Here is a 16,495-nt window from a genome sequence, read left to right on the forward strand (position 1 = left end):
TTACAAGAGCTTTCAAGCGTGTTTGATAAACTGTTTAAACCAATGCTGACGTTTGTTAACCTAAACTTAAAAATAAAACGTTTTTTAAATTATTTTTTAATGTTTTTAATTTACGTGCGACCGGTTGCCTATGGAAACAGTCCAAATAGTTACCAATGTGTGGTGTTTTATCCTTTTTCGGTTCGTACTAACCCACAAAACACGATGGATATCGCCTAATGTGCTCAGCATTTGTTTATTGCTATCTGACTGTTAGTCTTTAATGACTTTGAGGGGTTAACAGACAATTTTGTTGCGGTTTATAAGTGAATAATTGCGACATCTGACACCTGCCTGGACCGTGTGCCGAGTAAACTATCGCTGGAGCGAGATTGGACAACTATCCTGAACAAACTACAGGGGTGAGATCATCCAGAGCCAGTAATAATGTTGTGACATGCTTTCCACCACTGGGTGACAGCAACAAGCTATAAACACAGAAGCTGAATGACACGATGAAGGAGTGTGGTGGAGAAAGCGTTTGGTTCTTGTGTTACTGTCGTCCCGTTTAATACAAGCTGGCTGGTAGTGCCAACGGTACTAGCAACAGTAGAGAAATATCAGGTAATTTAACAAGCAAAAGCAATACCCTTTTATGTTTTATTTTTATTTTCATTAGAGACATGAGTTGTACACATGAAAAAGTAGTATTTATGTATAGACATATTATATATGTCTATGGTGGCACCTACAGCTGTAAGCACACTTGCTAACTAAAGTTATAGCATTAGCTGCATTAGCTTTAGCTGGGGACAGGATGCTAGTAGCTCTTGTAGCAGTGCATTTGCAGCAACAGAGGTTGATTCAGTTAAGTACCGCAAACAGAAGTATTTTTCTATAATAAGCAGAAGTAAGAGACGTAACAGAGGCAGGCGAAGCTGGGGTTTTTTTTAGACTGAGAAAAGTCCAGACCATCAGGGGCCACAAAAGTCCCTGGGTTTTGGTAATTAAATTATTCCATTATTATCTCATCCTTTGGACTTGTAGAGGTTACATGTGTCATCATGTATGTAGTTTTAATTTCTTGATTATTTTTGTTTATATTGGTCTTTAGAGTTAGAACAGTGAGTAGGTTAATCGATTAGTTGATCAACAGAATTATAGTCATCTGTTTTTAATTTGTTAATTCATGTCTGAGCAAAAATGCCAAGCATTCACTATTTCCTGTCTCTCAGTTGTCCTATGTAAAAGTAAACTAATCAAATGATTAGAGGAAAATTAATCAATAATGAAAGTAATTGTTAGTTTAAGCAGTTAATTAACTGCAACCATATTAACAGAAAACAGTATACAGTATACTATCTACTGCACTGTAGCACTGCCCCAGAAAACATGAACCCAACCAAGTACCATTTGCTGTAAGACTAGCTGTAGGAGCGGTGATAATGTTTGGTCTGTACTCTTTTTCAGAACCTGCAGTGACTGAAAAAGCCCAGCAGCCAAAGTGACTCATCCTGTTGTGCAGGAAGTTCAGGGTGCAGAGGGGAGATGCTGCTGATGCTGGTGTCCTTGCTGTGCTGTGTCCCTGCAGGCAAGGCCTGTCTGCAGTGTGACCGCAGAATCAGGCGCCTACATGAGGACTTCATCCTGTCTGCTCCCAGCATGGGCAGCCAGATTGAATTGAAAATGATCTGTGACCATGCGTATGTGACCTACAAAGAGACCAGCCGGGAACAAAAGGGAGTCATTGGTGAGATTAAGGCCTGGTTTAGCTCAGTATGACATGGCATGAGTGTGGAGTTTATTGATAAGTCTGTTAACACTTCATATTATACTACTTGCTTAATAGCATGCATATTAGTAGAATATTGGCTCTTTAGTACTCATTGTAAAGCATTTATTATTGCCTTATTCTGCAAGACCATATTCTATGACTATTAGGCCATTAACTAAGTGTTTTCCCTTAATGATGTTGAGCAAGTATTGTGCATATTATGTTCTTAATATGCACAATACTTAATAATGGAAAACTACAAGTGTTAATAGTGTCCAAATAACTATAAATTAAGTCTTTCAACTCAGAATGTGTTCCATAATCTTAAATTAGGTCTAGTTCATTAATAGTGCCAGTATGCTACTAATATGTATGCTAATGAGTAACTAGTTATGGTTAATTTGTATACCCTAATATAAAGTCTTACCATAATTGTCTCTGAAATGATATAAGGCCATTGAAGTTTTTATGATCTGGCAATTTAAGCTTTAACTCCTATGGCACTCATTTCTTTAAAAAAATAAAAAATTGTGTCTGCTTCCCATTGCTCAGATCCCACCACTCTGTACAGAGCCAGAACTGAGTACGAGAGTGAATTTGACAGCTTCATGAAAACCCGACATACTGGTGAGAAATAAAAAATCAATTGTTCCCTTGTAAAATCATTAATTTTTTTCCCCATGTGATAATTATAACAAACTAAATGTCCAGCAGAATTTATTACAAAGCCTGCTCTGTTTTTTGTAGGATCTGTCACATTTGAAGCCATCCAGATAATGGAGAAGGGCAGGAAGATCTTAGAGAAACACTTGAACACATTCATCCGTGATGGTAATTGGCATAAGTAACAAGGCCGGTTCTGCACAGTATGAGGCAGGGCACTTCTGCATTTGAGATGAATTACTTTCAGATCATTTGTTTGTCTCTCCCTCAGGACTGTGCCCTAACAAGTGCGGTAAGTTTGTCCTTTCTGATCATCCCCTCTGTGTCTGTGTAAATCCTTGTAGAAGCACAATGTGTACATACAACATATCCAGTACAAGGACACGTGTGTTTGCATGTGTGTGTGGTGTGTTTTTCAGGGATTTTGAAACGAAGAGTAATGGATTGCTTCTCTTGCCGCTACAAGATATACATCTGTCCCTCCCCCTCTGGCCAGCAGGATTGCGGTGGTATATTTTTTAAACGTTCCACTCTGTGTGTATATGTGTGCATGTTGTTGGTGCGTGGGTTAGTGCTAGTCATACCTATGTACTGGGATGCACAGTTCTTCAGAGTACATGGACACATGCTGTCACGGGTGTGTAAATGTGTTCCTGAGCGTCGCTCTGCAGCTGCTGCCTGTCCATGTGCAGAGCTAATGAAAAAGATTATTCGAGTAATCCTGATGCAAATGAATGAAGCATCGCTCTATTTCTCTCCACTCCCTCTTTCCACAGAGTATCCATTACTGGCTGAGGAGGGAGGCCAGGCCTTGTTAAACTGTTTCCTCCCATGGCATCGTCTTCTGTTGGGAAAAACAGAGTACCACTACTCCTGGGCCCCTGGTGTGCCAGGAGCTAAAAAGGTCTCCCAGGCATCACTTCTTCTTTATCAAACGATAACTCAAATAGATGCATTTTTAGCTTGAGCAGAAACTTGCTGATGCTTCCTGATCCCCATTTATTACTTTCTTTTCTCATTTAGCTGTACAGTATCATCATATTTACAGCCTGCCAGCGTTTACACCCACTTTCTTACAACTATCACTTCCTGATTTGTGTGTGCAGCTCAATGAGAGTGACTTCAGAGCCTTGGTGGTGACAGATGACTCATCTGTGGTCTTAAATCAGCTTCACGTGGATGAACAAGGAACATATCGCTGCTCTCTGCAGAACCGAAATGGAACCGTCTTCTACAGAGCCACTTTCCTGCTCACTGGTAGTGTACAGCTCTTCGATACTTCATCACGATAATTCAAGTCTGAAAGGGCAAAAATGCAACAACACGTCTATGGAAATTTAGCACTTTTGAACAGTTTCCACAGAAGAAAACAAACACACCAATCAACATTTGTCAAGTCAAAAGAAATGAATAAAACACTGTACGATGAGACAAATGTCCCAGTTTTAGGTGCTCTTAAGTCTTAAATGTTCAGGCCCAATGAGATATTTAAAGATATCCCAGAGGCCCCAAGCCAAATTACACACACAGCAATTAATTTTCAAAGAGATGACACGAGATAACAAAAGTAAACTGCAAACACTTCCGTTTTGTAAGGCTTATAATTCGTTACTGTGTATGTGAGTGTCTGTGATTGTGGTTGGTGTCTGTGGGGTGGATGCAGGGTGTGTCAATCTCTTTAAATTGGTGGATGGTTTCTCTCTCTTATGTCTCTGTATGGGCTGTCTTGTATTGTATCTTTCTTTCTTTCTTTAAATGCCAAACTAATTCACTGTTTAGAGGGGCTCAACATACTTGAAAGTCATGAAACTTTGTATAAAAGTGGTGGAAATGTACATATTTTATGGCTTGCTTAAAATGTGCTGTACTATACTATAAATATAAAGTGTCAAGAAAATTGCTTTACAAAATTGTCCTAACCAGAGGACACATAAAAATGACTTTGAAAAAGTAGTTTCATTACCATCACCAGTGCGTAATAACCTGTGAAATTAACAAAATAAATCTTAAAAATGAACATCCCTAAGAGAAAACATTTTGTAAAGGGAGACAGTGGCTTACGCTGTGTCTGTTAAGAGGTGGGTGTCTGGCAAAATCATGTGAAAATCCCTGCTCATACTCCATCTAGGGCAAAAAACTTAAAGGTGTAAAGTCTTGTCTCGTATTTTCCTCTACACAAATATTACTCTACGCCTCTATTAAAGCTTCGCTTGGTTATTTTCATGCTCCACCTCCACAGTTGCCCCCCTGCCTGACCAAACTCAACGACCTGTCAACACTCTGCCTCCCCCTCATGGAGAAGACCAATCACCTTTTCAACCCACTGAGGGCCTGCTGGTGCCAGTCATAGCCATGGTTACTGCTCTGAGCCTGGCAGCGAGCGTGGGCATCACAGCTGTCCTGGGGTGAGCGGCCATACAGTAAGTGGGTGGAGGAGGGGACAAAGAGAAAGGACGAGAGGTTAGCAGGAAGGGTGGAGGTGAGAGAGGTAAAACGTAGCAGTCTGAGAGCATGACAAACTGAATGATGATAGATGAAGGAAGTGGTCGTGTAGTTGCGCAGTTTGAGGATCTAATTACGTTCTATGAGGTTTTGGTTTATGTTATATGAAGCTACAGTATGTTTATAAATAGGTTCATTGTTTACAATTGAACCAATGACGCCATTGAGCTTTTTTCTCTGAAAGTATTGTCACTTCTTCCAGGAAGTGATGTCGGTTACCTCAGAACAAAAACTAACAGGTGTTAACATAAAAGACACACAATGGGCAGGTTTTTCTGTTGTATTTGCAGTGATGTGTTTATGTTTAGTTTGGATTACTGTGTTTGTGATCTCTATAGACTGGTGATTGTTCAGAGGAGAGCCGCAAAGCAGCTGAGCTGAAGAAAGACGGGGGGAAAAGCCAAACAAAACACAGTGTGATGAAGATAAATACACATTTTAACAGTGAGGTTGTCCCCATTCAGGTTGGACATTTCTCTCAGTGGCTTAATAAGTTTCCCAGCACAAACTGCCAAGTCATGTGTAGAAAAAGTGAGAAAACATGACAGCTACATGCAGGTCGTCTAGATGTTTTTCGATGAATGTTTATCTTAAACGTCGAAATAAAACTCAGGGATTGTCAGCGTGAATCATAGTGAATCAAACACTAAAATCTCACTCATAAAACAGAAAGTTTGTGGTAAAATAAAACCACACACACCCTCTTAAACACACACAAAAAAATCCCCCAGAAACCACTCAACTTTCCGTAACATTAGGCTTCAGCTCGCCAGCTCACATCAATGATCTGATTCCAGCAGGGGCACGTTCCCCCTGAATGGAGCGATGGCGTTGCCACGTGGGCGTTTAAGAGAGGAATCAAGGATGAGGTAAATCTCCCAGATTACAGTGTTTTTCAGAGATTAATGACCCCGGCCATCCAATTAATCCTGGATAATCCCCTGTGGGAGGAGGAGGGGAGGTGTGGAGGGGGATAAGCTAGCAGCAGATGTTTTCATCAGGGTCTCTTCTAATGTTTACTTACCCATATATTCATTCAGAGAGACTGAGTAAGGGCAAACTTTTCCAATACTGTGAATGGTTGTTTCATTCTGAAGTCACCTTGTTCTTGCAAGACCATCACCAGACTCTCTGTCTACCCACGGTCTGCCATACTGTGCTTCTGATTCAAAAATAGTCACCTCACGTCTCATGATCTCCACTACCTCCTCGTCAACAACGCACGTCATGTTTTTGCTCACTGTTGTCTCTTTTCAACTTTGATGATCTATGCCTCATCGCAGAGCTCACTGTTGATGTAAAAGCCTAATTCCGGCGATAGGACGGTAAAATTCGTCATCATTATCGTCAGCAACAACAATTTCACACCCGTCTCTCAGCATTGTGTCAGGGCAGATGTATTCTTGGCTGAATATTTGCCAACCATGACACTGATTAGCTTACATGGGAAAGATAATGAAACATCTGAAGCGAATGAAAATGAAACCAGGTGATTGATTATTTATGAGTCACCACGTCCAGGAAATAAGTAGCCAAGTCACCTCAGAAGTCATTAATCATTGCTCAGGTTTTTCAGGGTAATTCCTGACAAACTTTTTGGATCACGTGCAGTGAGTTTGGGTTATGAACTCAGACGAATGTAGCAAATGTTGTAATGATACAGTACGAGAGCGTGGGGGCCTGCATGGTTGGTGACAGGATGTATGTGCGGTGATGTTTCCTGTCGGGCTGCTGAGATGGGGGCGAAACATTCTAAGGCACCCACCATAGACACGTCATGATCCTCCAACTCAACAGACCTCATCGCTTCACTCACTGTGGCTTTGTATGTGTGTGTTCAAGCCCAAAGTGCAGGTTGAGGCCACAGTAAATGCATGCTCAGCGGCTCCACTGACAGCCATGATGAACTGCGTGCCAAAAAAAGTGTATGGTTGTGTTTGTGTGTGCGTGTGCGTACTGCTGTGGATTGAAATTGCAGCCTCAGCAGGGAGAGAGCATGACAGAATGGGAGTGCTGCTGTGGGACCGAGGAGGGGGAGAAGGGAAGTGGGAACATGAAGAAAGTGGATTCAGAGGTTTGAGTGGGAGACGTGTGTGGGAGGGCAGAGTGATTTGAATGTGGGTTATGAGGAAATGAAGACGTCAGATTACACCTTGTGATATAAACAATCCCACACAGCACAGAAAGTATATTTTTCTAACAGGGTGATGAGTGTCCTTTAACCAGGGGTGGAAGGACGTCTACAATATCCTACTCAATAAGAATTACTGGTGTTTGGCTTAAACATTACTCACGTAGAGTTGAGACAACTTGTAATGACAACTACCTACAGTATATAAAAAACACAGCATTACTCATGTGATGTCCCGAAAGCCCCTAAAACTTGTTAAATCGGAGTTATTGCTCTGTAACTAAATACTCACAACTGAATCGGTTCAGGGAAATCATCCTTAGTTATTGTAGCCGTCAGGAATGTGTGACTAAGGTTTGATGGCATTTGACTGACACTCACAACTGTCATTACATAATTTTGATTTAATTATTGCTCAATCCTGACTGGAGTTTTGTAAAATGTGACATCACCTTTTCCCCAGTTAAAGCCTGCCTAACTTCAACAGAAAGTTCAAGAAAGAAAGTAGGTTTTTCGGGTGCTTCAAAGCGGCTCTATGTCACAATTTGTAGCAATTTACATGTATTTATCTCTTCTTTATCGGCCATATGTGAGCGGATTGTTACATGACCTGAAAAATGGGACCTTCCCCGTCTCTCTCGGTTGTCCATACAACCCTGTGGATGATTCGTTTAAGTTGTTCAACCTGCTGGACGGTGGATTTCTTTGGGAAGGACTCAAGTCGGATTTTCCGCCACAGTCCAAAGGGTGTGACTTTATGCAGTTCTCAAATGTTTCATCTCAGTGGCCCTGAGCAATAGTAGCTAACATAAACTAACAGCTGGCTTCCAGCACAACACGGAAGTAAGACAGAGCCCCTTTAAGGTCACCAAGAAACAACAATATTAAGAGTAAAGTAATGGTCTTCAGAGTTTATTGGAAAGCATTTGACCAAATTTCCTTGAACTAAAATGGAATATCTTCCTGAACTGAATTTCTGGCTTCAGATCAGTAATCTGTTTAAAGATACTATAAGTCTGGTAATAACCTATATTTCTCTCATTCTCTCACAATCCCACAAAATTACCAAAACTAACAATAAATAGATCCCACTGTCGAGTATTGTATGTGTGTAGCTATTACCCCTCTATGCCAACGACCACAGTGTGATGAACAAAGGCACCGTAGTTTATTTTGAGTCCATCCCACGTACCCACTATTGCACCAAACCCACAGATGAGGAAATCACTTCCCCTTAAAAACATCATTTATTTATGGCCTGTTTTGAAATATTGAGACCTTCAGTGGTCTGAAAGAACACACTGTTGGTTTTTCATGAGACTTGTTGACAACAAAAAATGTGTCATACGTGACTGAAACAGGCCTGAATCTGAGCGGAAACAGTAGCTGTGCATTTGATAGAATTAGTGCATCATCCAGCGGTTTGTTTTTTACAGTGTGATAAGAAAGATACAGTTGTTCTAGTTTTCTCAGCAGAGCAGACTGAAGCGATTCAAGCTTGTTCTGGCATTTTTTTTATCACTGCAGACTTGAGGGGAAGTATTACTCTTGTTTGTGATCTGCATGGGGCAAGAAAACAGTGGCAGCGATGCAGTGGCCCAGAGAGGGCTCAGGTTTAATCTAACCCAAATAACAGCCAGCCCTCACTGTTTCCTCTGAAGGCTGCTGTTTCAGGGCGGAGGAGGGAGGGGGGGGGCAGGGTTTTAACTCTCGGCATCACGTCATTCTACACAACAACACGGGATAACCCCAAACCACCACGTGCGCGGTAGGAAAATCAGGTTTGACGTCAGTGTCCATATGAGGAGTGTCGGGCAGGCCAAATATGGTCGTTCCGCCTCTGACGTCGATCCTTCTGTGGAACACAGGGCGGGGCCATGGCGACCCCGCCCCTCTCCCAGCTGTTATCAATGAACAAGTGAAACTGTGAATCTGAAGCAGATTTTAACAGACCTGACGGACTATTCAACAAGTACTGCTCTAGTGCTCTCAGATACACTCACGGAAGATTTAAACCATCTCCAAAAGTACTTTTTTAACCTTTGTGTTAAAAATTCTTTTTAAAAAAAACACTAAAACCGGATTTATTTTTGTGTTTTTTGATATTTTTCGTTGTTACGCGGAAAATTATTTATTACTTTACAATTTAGATACACTTTCTCAGCCATGACTTCAAGCAGCGAGCCCTTGGAAATAACTGGCAATGAGCTGGTTCACATCCTCAGCACGCCCCGGGACCAGTACACCTCCGCCGGCTGTGTGGTGCTGGACTGCAGGCCCTTCCTCGACTTTTCGTTTGCGCACATTTGCGAGTCCAGAAACGTCTACTGGAACTCGATGCTGCGGCGCAGATCCAAGAGCTCGGTGGTGGCTCTGGAGTGGCTCATCCCGGACAAGTCGCTCCTGGCCCGGCTGAGGCGCGGGGAGTTCTCCCCGGTGGTGGTGGTGGATGAGAGCAGCCGCTCCGTGGCCGAGCTGAAGCCAGAGAGCGTGGTCCAGATGCTGCTCAGCGCCCTGCAAAACGAAGTGCAGACGCAGATCTGCTTCCTACAAGGTAATACGACTTTCTCAATCTATTTTTACGCACCAAAATGTTATTTCAGGCCTTTAAAATCTGTAAAGTTTTTGGCTTTGTAAGAAAAAAATAGCAATAAATGTGTACATTGAGTTTACTAATATATTTTTAATTATTGTTGGTAAGTGTATAAATGTCTATAATCAAACCTAAAGGATAAACCAACAGTTAAACTTGTAGCTTGATATAAAAACTATATACAGGCGTCTTCTTCATGTTTACCACATCATTATCATTGTGTCACACATAACACATTTTTAAGGAGGACTTTGGTGAAAGCTTGGGGCTTAGCTAATGCTGTGTGACCTCCATTTAGGTGGATTTGAGGGATTTTCGGAGGCCTATCCAGATCTCTGTTACAACTCTGCCAGTAATCACATCCCTACAGTGGAACCAGAGCCAACAGTGACGGGTCGGACGACACCAGCATATGATCAGGTAAGATAAAATTTGTTTTTATAAGCGCTAGTAGACAAGTATGTAGCATAAAACCAAACTGCATAGTGATTCTTCTTGATTTTAAACATGGACTCTTGATTTTTGTGAATTGCAGGACGGTCCCGTGGAGCTGCTGCCCTTCCTGTTTTTGGGCAGTGCCATCCACTCCTCCCGCAGAGAGACCCTCGCAGCAGCGGGCATCACAGCTGTGCTCAACGTCTCCTCCACATGCCCCAACTTCTATGAGGGGGAGTTTGAGTACCTGCGGCTCACTGTGGAGGACAGTCTAGCGGCTGACATCAGAGCCTGCTTCTCCACTGCCATCAACTTCATCGGTGAGTTTCTCGTCTAAAGATCCAGAACTCTCAGTCTGTGTTTACTTCTTTTATCCTCAGTGTTGTAACGAACTTAGTCGACCCACCAAACACAATGAATTTGTATTTTCCTTTACACTCTTGATGAAATGTTAAATATCCCAACAATTTCTCTAAGCAGCTTGTGCACCATAATCCATTTTGTAGCCTAGACTTATGGATCAACAGTGTAATTGACTGATTACAAAACAGCTGGATTATGCTGCACAAGCTGCAGAAGAGAAATGTCTTAACTTTCTTTTTCTTTTGCTTGTTTTTGACCCCTTTAACTTGTAAAAGAACTAAGTTTTGTTGAATTTCCATTAGCACAGTGAACAATGGCACATTTATTCTTCCTTCGCTCGACCAGTTTAAAGCTCTCTCTCTGTAATTTCTTCTCGTAAAGCACTCACTGTTGACATTGAAACTGATGTGAAATGGAGCACAATAACCTGAACTCTCTTCCTCTTTCCGTCTTGTCTTTTCCGCTCCGCCTACAGACTCAGTGAAGCAGAGTGGAGGTCGGGTGCTGGTGCATTGCCAGGCAGGTATCTCCCGTTCCGCCACCATCTGTCTGGCCTACCTCATGCACACGCAGCGCTACAAGCTAGATGAGGCCTTCGACTTTGTGAAGCAGCGGCGTCGTGTCATCTCGCCCAACCTGGCCTTCATGGGACAGCTGCTGCAGTTTGAGACTGACGTTCTCTGTCAGGGATGAAGAGCCAGGCGCAGTCAGACTATGCTTGTTTTGATTAATTCCCCTGCCTCTTGTCGGCGTTGTGGTGGACTCAGAGCATTATCAGGACTCATGTACTCTTTGTCCTGTTGAAACTGGTACATTTCAGAAGTGTTTACTTTGTGCTTGTGCTGCTGGCATCACATATCTGGTGGGTGAGTTATTTTCAGGAGAAACTGACAAATGGCATCCCGGTACAGCAACCAGCCGTTGGCAGTGTAAACTCCACTGTTCTCACCACATCATGAACAATTATGATTCTGAGCCAGCAAGTCAGAGCAGCTATGAGGTAATTTCCCTGACGTTTTCTACCGGAGGGGAATCCTGCCTGCTTGTCTGGTTTCTGTGTGTGTTTGTGTTTGACTTGCGTGCCTGATCTTTTGTAAAGACCGTCTTATTTTCATACTGAATGTCATTCCTTCACTGTGACATGACAACACTGTGTTAACTACTTAAGGCAATACTGGATGAATCTAAAGTTTTATTGTCTAATTTATAAGAAAGCACTGGCAGCAAATGGTGTCTAATTATTCTGTATCCTGAGAGATGTTCCACTTTGTACAGTCGAACTGGAAGAAGCTGTTTTTATTGTGTAAATAGAGTTTTTATTTTTATTTATTATTTCAACTTTTGTTACAGTGTTCACGTTATTACTGACTATTACTGCACTTTATACTTACAAGGTTTGGCTGATTCCTGCTGTTTTCCACTAAAATAAAAACCTGCTGGAGAGCACACTGACCCTGTTTGCTCTTTGTAATGTCCACATTTCACAAACACACACATTTCACTTCTTATTTCCTATAAGATGCACTCCACTGGCTCTCAAGACCGACACACTAATCTCAGACCAGTCACCTCTGAGGGTGCTGCAGTCTTTTCTCAGGACGCATTACAAATGCATAAGTTCGTACACTGACCTTGCTGCACTTGTTTCGCTCTTGCTAAACCAGAAGGTATTAAAACCTGCATTGCTGAGCATTTTGGAGGATTATCCACAGAGAATGGGCTTTACAGTATGAAGTCCTTTTGACCTCATCAACAGCTGACATAAATTTCACATGCATTTACTTGGCCTGCAAAAGCAAGTTATGACATCTGTCACAAGGATTTTACTTTTAAAGTGTAACTCTTGGGTTACATTTCTCCTGAACTATATACTTAACCTCATCTGACCATTGGCCATTGTAAAAGTTAATGCAGCCTTTCATATCCTTAATAAGACATAAGGGCACACATTTAGAGGGAGAGAGCAGTTTTGACTTCCTGATTTATTATTTAGACCGCTCACAAAAATGATATAAGAAGACACTGTAGTGCGGATACAGTATTTATATTTTCTTTAAAATGGGTTCCCCAACCTGCAAGTTACACTTTATCAATGAAAGTACATTTGCAATAGAGCAGAAAGCTGTGAAGGGCATTTGCTGCTTCAGTGTTGTATTGTTTGAGCAAATGTCAGTTCTCATTTTGCTGGATTCTACTTTAAGTATTATTACATCCACACTGATCTACCTTCAGACATGTCAACACCCGTCTGTCAGATGAACCATAGGTCACAAGAATATCAGAGACACTTAATTTACCTAATTTTATCAAGAGTTAACGTCTATTTCCCACATGTTCCCCGTAAAATCCACAGTGAGTAACTTTAATTTGATCTGTGGACGGTTATAATAATGTCTGGTATTCATAAGCAAATTGCCGCTAACTCTTGATTGCATTAAAGACCAGCTACCACCCCGTGATGACAGTTATGCCACCCACACACTGTTTCGGCCATACCTAAAATAATCCACTTCCCCTCACTCACCAGTATCCATTGCTCAACACGCACGAAAGCGTAACTGCTACGCTTGACTTCTTCCTTCCATTAGCCGCAGTTTTCCAGAGGGCAGAGAAATGCACCTTGGACTTTGCAGGTTTTGATTAAGACTGAGAGTTCAACTGAAACTCAGAAAAATAACAGTAGCTCTGGTTTGTGTTCATTTAGACTTAACCAGTCACTTTCAGTTTATATTATTTGAAGTACATGCATACATCTAATACATTTAATGGATATTTCCATCACATTTTCCACAGCAGGTTGTAGCCCTTCATCTGTTAAGGTCAAAGTGTTTTGCTCAGTGAAGTAAAGGCTTGATCCACACTGTCATTCATTGATTTATGTAATATTTGGTGCCCGTTGTCATATTTCACATATCTTTGAGTTGTCAGCAGTTCCATCAAAGTTACATCTCCCCTTAGATGGTGACATTTAGATAAATGTTTGAGGCCAGAAGATGTCAAAATGTCCAATATTTCACAAAAAAGAACAGATTAAAGAGACAAATTTACGTAGCAAGATTTACTTTTGGAGGAACCCACTGGACTAAACTACCTAAATGTATAGTTAGACATATAGTATATCATGTAATGGGTTTTGTTTGTAGTGAGCACCTACATTACGTCTGACAAATTGTTACAGACCTGGGATTTGTATTTACGACAGTGGTGTTGCACTCAGAAACTGTGGGGGTCCTTCAGGGCAGCAACACAATGTTGCTGCCCTGAAGGACCTGATAATTTATATATATACTTTATTTAACCAGGAAGTCACATTGAGATCAAGGTCTTATTTACAAGTGAGGCCTGAATAGAGAACAAAATCAAAATCAAACAGAATAAAATAAAATGAGAATGGAAGTGATAATGACAAAGAAATGTAACAATCAAATAGGAGAAGATTTTAATACACAGTCATATAGACGGCAGCATCACAAAATGCACTCTAAAATATCCTTGAAGGTATAAAATGGAATAAAGATACAACAATCTCCTAAAATAGTAAGTTTAAACTAAAAAAGACAACAGCTTGACCATACAAATAGATGCAGGTATTAAAAATTAGAACCATGTGATGTAAAATGGTCAATGAAATCAACAATCAAAGAAATCTCTAACCAAATTCTTTAATCCCAGTACTGCAAATAGTTTCAAAAAGTCAGCAGAGTCACTAGCAGCTGATTTGCAGCTCAGTTTGTGGTGAGACAGTGCTCTCTAGTGACAACTTTTGAAATGACCAGACAGTCAGATGATTCAGAAGTTTCCAGCAGATGACGCCAGCAGACTGTTTATTGACACTGGCAGCCTTTTTATTACCAAGATAACACACCGAAGCCACTTGCACCGCGCACACACACACACACACACACAGACACGGTTTTCCTATTTGTACTCTTCCCTAATACCTGATTGTTCATTAAAAACATTTAAATGACTTTTGGTGTCATTTCACTTGATCATTTATTTATCTTTGTGCGCAGACTGTTCCGCCTCCCTTTCATTTGAAAGTCTCTCTCATCTCGTCTGGTGAATGCAGTTCCCTCTCAGTCAGTCAGGCTCCTTAATGAAAGCAGACTCAGGCTGTTAGTCACGCTCCGTGTCCAGATTAAACTACTGCCATGATCAATCATAATGCATCACGGTGTGGCAATACCTCTCAATGTTGTGTGAGTGTGTTTGTGCATGTGCCTGTACTGTATGTGTTAAAAGAAGCGCATGGGAGATGAGGGATTTGCACGTTGCTCACACCTCTGCTGGACGTGTTGATTTACAGTATTTTCTATAAGCAGCTGAAGACTGTGGCACTCCAGCAAGAAATCCCTGTCGGAAGAAACTGCTAATAGACAATATGAGCAATATGTGTGATATTGTCAGCTGGAGAATTACAATGTGATAATATAACACACACGCACTGGCCTGCAGGCACACACACAAGCAGCAGTTGTCATCATTACAAATGCAGACGGGGAAATTACTGTATGACCATCTGGGAGCGCTCCCTGTGATTGATTGCAGGTTACACACACGCTTGTAATGCTATACTGTACTTCTGAGGACCTTCATTAATGCATTAATGGTGGAAGGGGTTGCAAGAATATGAACAGATGTGAAATAAGATCAAAATTTTCTCTGCTATATATTTTTTTCTCTTTTTTATCGTGTAACACTGTGTACTTTTACTTCTCTAGGCCTCTAAAAACCACCCGAATAACCAGCCAGAGAAGAGAAAACCCCGATTTGGTTGAACTTCTTGCATCTCAGCCATGCAACCTGTTGCAAGTAGACAGTCATTGTTTGTAAAGGGGTCACAAGCCCGGTCCTCAAACCTACTCTTAAAAACAAAAAACAGATTTTGCTCAATTTCAGGTTCATAATTTTATTTTGGGTGACTACATCCTCCAATGCTCAAAAAAACACTGCAGCACTGTATTCCACCTCTGTCTGAAACACTTTGTTCTAGCTCCTGTCTCTTTATCACAGGCAGGACTACTGACGAGGCGTTTCAGGAGCAGTGTTTTCTGTGGGAGAGAGGAGCTTCTGTTTGTTCGACCTTTGACCTTTTTTAACTTTCAAGATCTTTTACATGCACAAGAATATACCAAAAAAACTGAAGGAAATGAAAAAACAAATGAAAAAGCTTAATAGTATAAAGGCATACATAAAGATTCTCTGTTCCTTCTTCCTCATTAAAAATTCCAGACGGTTGGAAATAAAAAACTTTTCACTTCACAAGTTTAACTGCTGGACACAAGATGTCTCGTACTTCGCTGTGAAGTCCACTCTCAGTGTATGTACACTGGAGGTTTCAAGTTTCCTCATCACACTCCTGTCTGCTGACTATTGGATCAGGTATTCTTCCTAAGTATTTGTGATGTCACAAATCATGCTCCAAGGCCCGCCTCTTAAAATCTGATTTTCAGTAAGCATGGAGAAAATCTAACAGCTTTCCGGTGTCAAACTCTGCCCGTACATCATTCTGCACCGTGAAACTCAAACATTCAACTGTAGGAAGAAGAAGAAAAAACACATATTCACCTAGTGGCGACTTTAATAAACGTCACAACTTAATGCCTAACTCCACCTTGAATCTAAAATCAAATTGGCCTCACTCTTCCTTTATGAAATTCAGACAGTCCTCACAAAGGCAGAGGTACAAGAGCAAACACACTCACAAACAGAAAACGGGAGGACAATAACTCAAAAAAAGGTCTAAATTGAAAGCATCCAAAGGGCTGCCACTGGGCTCAAATTGATTTGGACTTGAACCATAACGTGAACAGACTCCCTCACAACGCTGCACAGTGCTGACCTGCAGTTATCTGGAACTCATTTGGCAAACCGTCTTTAAAGCAAAGTTTTCTTCACTTCTTCTTAGTTGTCTTAAATCTTACTCTGACAGGGAATTGATATGAATTAAAGAGGCACTAACTTTTCTTTCCAGACTAGGTGCAAACTTTGGATGTCAAGCCAGAATCACCGCGAGCACTGAGCGTGATCCATGACAGGATCATTTCCTCCA

The 16,495-nt window shown here is 41.3% G+C and overlaps 2 protein-coding genes across 6 annotated transcripts; both read left to right on the top strand.

Annotated features, from left to right (window-relative positions):
* Positions 1–155: 155 nt before the first annotated feature.
* Positions 156–5,540, top strand: izumo1 (izumo sperm-oocyte fusion 1). 5 transcript variants are annotated; one of them, XM_084359225.1, is made up of 10 exons: positions 157–401; positions 1,450–1,729; positions 2,306–2,380; positions 2,501–2,584; positions 2,688–2,708; positions 2,836–2,925; positions 3,193–3,320; positions 3,523–3,673; positions 4,656–4,836; positions 5,257–5,540. In XM_084359225.1, the coding sequence occupies exons 2-9, from the start codon at positions 1,528–1,530 to the stop codon at positions 4,823–4,825; spliced, it is 921 nt and encodes a 306-aa protein (XP_084215351.1). In that variant the 5' UTR covers positions 157–401; positions 1,450–1,527; the 3' UTR covers positions 4,826–4,836; positions 5,257–5,540. The 5 variants fall into 5 exon arrangements, with proteins under 5 accessions (XP_084215352.1, XP_084215351.1, XP_084215349.1 ...); XM_084359223.1 differs by having other exon boundaries at positions 4,656–4,821; XM_084359227.1 differs by having other exon boundaries at positions 1,571–1,729; positions 4,656–4,821.
* Positions 5,541–8,973: 3,433 nt separating this feature from the next.
* dusp2 (dual specificity phosphatase 2) lies at positions 8,974–11,892 on the top strand. The gene is made up of 4 exons (XM_084359228.1): positions 8,974–9,603; positions 9,941–10,062; positions 10,178–10,397; positions 10,916–11,892. Exons 1-4 carry the CDS (start codon positions 9,216–9,218, stop codon positions 11,131–11,133), a joined length of 948 nt encoding a protein of 315 aa, XP_084215354.1. The 5' UTR covers positions 8,974–9,215; the 3' UTR covers positions 11,134–11,892.
* The last annotated feature ends 4,603 nt before the right edge of the window (positions 11,893–16,495 follow it).

Source organism: Pagrus pagrus, assembly GCF_965226575.1.
Source record: "Pagrus pagrus genome assembly, chromosome: 8".
NCBI lineage: Eukaryota > Metazoa > Chordata > Actinopteri > Spariformes > Sparidae > Pagrus > Pagrus pagrus.

Excerpts from the sequence above, each read along its gene's own strand:
- izumo1 (XM_084359223.1), top strand. The coding sequence starts at position 1,528 with ATGCTGCTGATGCTGGTGTCCTTGCTGTGCTGTGTCCCTGCAGGCAAG. Across the intron at positions 2,926-3,192 it reads TGGCCAGCAGGATTGCGGTG|AGTATCCATTACTGGCTGAG; the intron begins GTATATTTTTTA and ends CTCTTTCCACAG. Across the intron at positions 3,321-3,522 it reads GTGTGCCAGGAGCTAAAAAG|CTCAATGAGAGTGACTTCAG; the intron begins GTCTCCCAGGCA and ends TTGTGTGTGCAG.
- dusp2 (XM_084359228.1), top strand. The coding sequence starts at position 9,216 with ATGACTTCAAGCAGCGAGCCCTTGGAAATAACTGGCAATGAGCTGGTT. Across the intron at positions 10,063-10,177 it reads CGACACCAGCATATGATCAG|GACGGTCCCGTGGAGCTGCT; the intron begins GTAAGATAAAAT and ends TGTGAATTGCAG. Across the intron at positions 10,398-10,915 it reads CACTGCCATCAACTTCATCG|ACTCAGTGAAGCAGAGTGGA; the intron begins GTGAGTTTCTCG and ends CTCCGCCTACAG.